At 50.5% G+C, this 4,386-nt stretch overlaps 1 protein-coding gene across 1 annotated transcript; it reads right to left on the bottom strand.

The window, feature by feature from the left end:
- Window positions 1-845: 845 nt before the first annotated feature.
- LOC120984458 lies at window positions 846-4,365 on the bottom strand. Its single transcript, XM_040413375.1, has 2 exons — window positions 2,496-4,365; window positions 846-1,573 (listed from the first exon to the last, which is right to left on the bottom strand). Exons 1-2 carry the CDS (start codon window positions 4,206-4,208, stop codon window positions 1,556-1,558), a joined length of 1,731 nt encoding a protein of 576 aa, XP_040269309.1. The 5' UTR covers window positions 4,209-4,365; the 3' UTR covers window positions 846-1,555.
- Window positions 4,366-4,386: the final 21 nt, after the last annotated feature.

Here is a 4,386-nt window from a genome sequence, read left to right on the forward strand (position 1 = left end):
GACGGACGCCATACCAAGCCAACCAGGTGCCCCAACTCTGAGAGTCCAGCCCCACCATTGAGGCCCTCTCATTCACCGTTACCATCCAGTAGCCCCAGCTTCTATGACCTCCCCCCGCCACGACTGCTGCGACAAACGCAACACTTAACGACACACTCCGTCCACCACCCCTTGTCCATTTTTTTTTTTTTTTTTTTATACATTTATTTATTTATAAAATACACATTTTTTTATTTTTTTTTATATATGCATCCCCTCTATAATATACCGTTGCCGCCCTGAAACATCCAAGTACACACTACGGGAGGGAGGGAGGGAGATGCTGGCTCTCTGCTCCTAAAATGGCGGGCGCTGACCTGCCTCACCACTACTTCAGCCTGCCGCTCCCCGCCCCTTTCTAGCTCCTCCCCCCTTTTCCTGCACTCATCCACTTAACCCTTACCTTCCCTGACCCTTGCTCACAAAACCCCTCATGCCGGCCTCCCCTGAAGCGTGCCGCTTCGTCCGGCCTCACTTGAGTAGGGTTATTGGCTACGCTCGGGTCCACTACCCCATCATTTAGCTAACTAACCTTCCCCATTTCCTCTCCCAATAACCACACACAGCCACTGTTTGGATTAAATCGGCCACAGCAGCCGTCTTTTATTAAATAATATAAATAACATGAATAAACATAACACTTGATATAACAATGACATATATATATAAATATATACATGTCTAACTGACGAGGGAGGTCCTAGAAGCCGCCTAACTGCACCTTAAACGACCACAAACCACCACGGCAATTCCATCTTGCCCCCAGCCGCGTACCACAAGCTCGGGGACACCAACTGACGGACGCCATACCAAGCCAACCAGGTGCCCCAACTCTGAGAGTCCAGCCCCACCATTGAGGCCCTCTCATTCACCGTTACCATCCAGTAGCCCCAGCTTCTATGACCTCCCCCCGCCAACAACGCGCAGCTTGACAGCCCTTAAGCTCGCGCGTTCCGCCACACCCGGAGGGCTGTTTCAATACCTCCCTGCAAGTCCAGTGACCACAAATCAATGCCCACCGCATTGAGGTGGACTCCATCCTGTCTCCAAAAGCCTCCTGTTCCTGCTTCCAACTCGGGGTGCCTCACCACCACCGCCCCATGTTTGGCACAGAACCGCCCAATCACCCTGTTCAGCTTAATCCTAGCCTTATTCAGCCTTTCAACCGATCTCGCCTCCCTCCAGACCTTCCTGGGGACAATATCCGACCACACAGTGACAACTGACGGGAAGAGGGACCACAAACGCAAAAAATCAAAACGTATATCCCTGATCAACTCTCTGCAAGGTCGGACCCCTAGGTCATTTCCCCCAACATGCAACACCAAGATATCTGGGACTCTATCTAACCTGGCTTGCCGATGAACCTCCTGCAAAACACTACCCCACACCATACCTCTGCGTCCGATCCATCTTACTATGGCTGTCCCCCGATCAAACCCCAGCTGCCGCCCATTCTGCCGAACATCCGCTCGTAATGCCCCCCAGAACACGAACGAATGGCCCAGGATCCAAACTAATAACGGGGCATCACCTGAAAAAAGAACGAGACAAACATGGTTAGACACAGCCTTAAACTGCCCCTAAACGCACATACAGCCGAAAACGCTCCGACTCCCACCTCCCAATACGCTTAATCACTTCATCTCGCACCCCCAAGCGAGCAGCCTCCGTGGCAGCACCTATCCTGAAGGAATGACCCGTAAACTTGCCAGAGTCCATTCCTAGATTACGCAAACATTTCTTGAATACCGCTATAAATTGAAATCGCGATAAAAAGGAGCCATCCTCATGTCTGAGAATCGGGCCTGCCGCGACCCCTGCCCTTCCTTGAAAATCACGCAAACACCGTACTGGACACACTAGACATCCCGGCACCTCAAACAATGAGACTAAATGACCCCTCCCCTCCTGATCCGTCTTTGAAAATCTCAGATAAATCAGCACCCTGTCGTCATATAACGTTACATCCTCACTCCTCAGACCCCCTTCCCGCTGCACACTTGCACACACTAACTCCCCTAAACGAAAGGCTCCGAAAAAAGCCAGAGCAAAGGCTAGTCTAAATAAGCTCACCTCCCAAGCCGAGCGACACACTCCAGCTACCTGCTCCCCTAACTGTAACAATAACGAAAAGGACACCGGTAGGCGGGAATCTTTGACACGCTGAAACCTTCTATAACCCTTCAAAATTTGTCGGACCAAAAAGGACTTAGTAATGTCCGGGGAATTCCGCAACTTGAATCCGAAAGCCAAGCCCGCCATGCAACCATTGATCTTGGCAACCGACCAACCTTGATCCTTCACGTGGCCAATGAACAGTAACAACGGAATTTCCCCGTCCAGTACCTCGACCCCTAGGTCATTACACCACTGCTGCCACCTACTCCAAGCCCTATCGTACATCCTCCACGTGCCTTCACTCAATGATGCCTGCAACAGACAAGCTACGGTACCTCCAGGATCTCCCACAACGACTCTGGACACACCAATCCGACCTGACTCGCCTCCGGGGCCAGCTGGCGAAACCGCTCCCACTGAAAACGAGAAAGTGCGTCAGCTATACAGTTAGAGGAACCAGGCACATGCACCGCAAACACCCAAGCATTAAGGGACAAGCACCGGAGAACCAACTGCTGCAATAGGCAAATAACTGGGGGGGAAGAAGCCGTTACACTGTTGATGGCTTGCACAACTCCCAAGTTGTCACAATGGAAACGAACCTTCTTGTGCCGAAACTTCTCCCCCCAGAGCGTGACTGCCAACACAATGGGGAAGAGTTCCAACAATGCCACGTTTTTTACCCACCCTTTTCGTACCCAGGACTCAGGCCACCGACCCGCACACCACTGCCCTTCACAGTACGCCCCAAAACCCGCTCCACCCGCAGCATCCGTAAACAATTCGAAATCAAACGCATCAACCACCCCCCCCATAACTAATGCTCTGCCATTAAACTGTTTTAAAAAGGAATCCCAAACTTTCAAATCCCCTTTCAACTCACTGCCTAGTCTAATAAAATGGTGGGGAGACACCACCCCTCCTGTCGCCGAAGCCAACCTCCTACTAAAAATGCGGCCCATAGGTAGGATTCTGCATGCAAAATTTAATTTGCCCAACAAAGACTGCAGGTCCCGCAGACGAATCTTTTTTGCTGTCAATGCCGCCGCCACCTCTGTTCTTAAATCTGACACTTTGTCTACTGGTAGCCTACACTCCATCCGCTGTGTATCTATGACAATACCCAAAAAGCTTAGCTCAGTAGCCGGCCCCACCGTTTTGTCCACCGCTAACGGGACTCCAAAACACTCAAAAACAGACTGTAATGTGGATAACAACAACGAACAAACCCTAGATCCCCCCGGCCCCAAACACAGGAAATCATCCAAATAATGAATGACAGAGTGACAACCTGATTCCTGAACCACCACCCACTCCAGAAAAGAACTAAAACGCTCAAAATATGCACACGATATTGAACAGCCCATTGGCAAACACCTATCCACAAAATATGCGCCATTCCAAAAACAACCCAGTAAATACAAACTATCCGGGTGAACTGGCAACAACCGAAATGCCGCTTCAATGTCACATTTTGCCAACAGGGTACCCGGACCCAGCTTCCTTACCCATTCCACAGCCGCATCAAAGGAAGCATAAACCACAGAACAAAGTTCCGGGTCAATGCCCTCATTGACCGACGCACCCTTAGGGAATGATAAATGGTGGATGAGCCTAAATTTATTAGGCTCCTTCTTAGGGATCAAACCCAAAGGGGAAACTCGCAAGTTACTGATGGGTGATGTAACAAACGGACCATCCATCCTCCCTAGGGAAACCTCTTTAGCTAACTTTCCTGTCACTATGTCCGGGAACTGCAATGCCGAGCGCAAATTCTTCCGCTTCTCTAAGACTGGTAACGGGTGTGAAGGTATATGAAAACCGAACTTAAACCCTGAATACAAAAATTCAGCTAACTCCTGGTTCGGATATCTATTTAGATGCCCCACCATCCTTTCCACTCGCACTGGGGTCTGCCCCTTTTGCAAAACTATCCCCCCCCCTTTGTCTACCCCCTCTAAAACATCTGCTAGCCCCATGGCCCCCGCCACACACGGAACATTCATGCCTAAATTTGCATTTTTGGCCGAATTTGCAACTTCCCTCATTGAAAAGGAAGCAGTATCCTCTTCCAACTGGGGGCGTCCCTGTACCTTGCTGTACCCCAACCCCTGACTCACTCCGAAAGGACTGACCACTCCTACCTGGCGCTGTCACCCTCATCCATAACGCAATGTCCTTATGGTCCCATCTCATATTAGGACGGACTGCTTTCCTCTGACGAAA

Source organism: Bufo bufo, unplaced genomic scaffold (genome assembly GCF_905171765.1).
Source record: "Bufo bufo unplaced genomic scaffold, aBufBuf1.1, whole genome shotgun sequence".
Taxonomy (NCBI): domain Eukaryota; kingdom Metazoa; phylum Chordata; class Amphibia; order Anura; family Bufonidae; genus Bufo; species Bufo bufo.

Bases quoted from the DNA above. Each gene is read 5' to 3' on its own strand.
- LOC120984458 (XM_040413375.1), bottom strand. From the start codon at position 4,208: ATGAGGGAAGTTGCAAATTCGGCCAAAAATGCAAATTTAGGCATGAAT.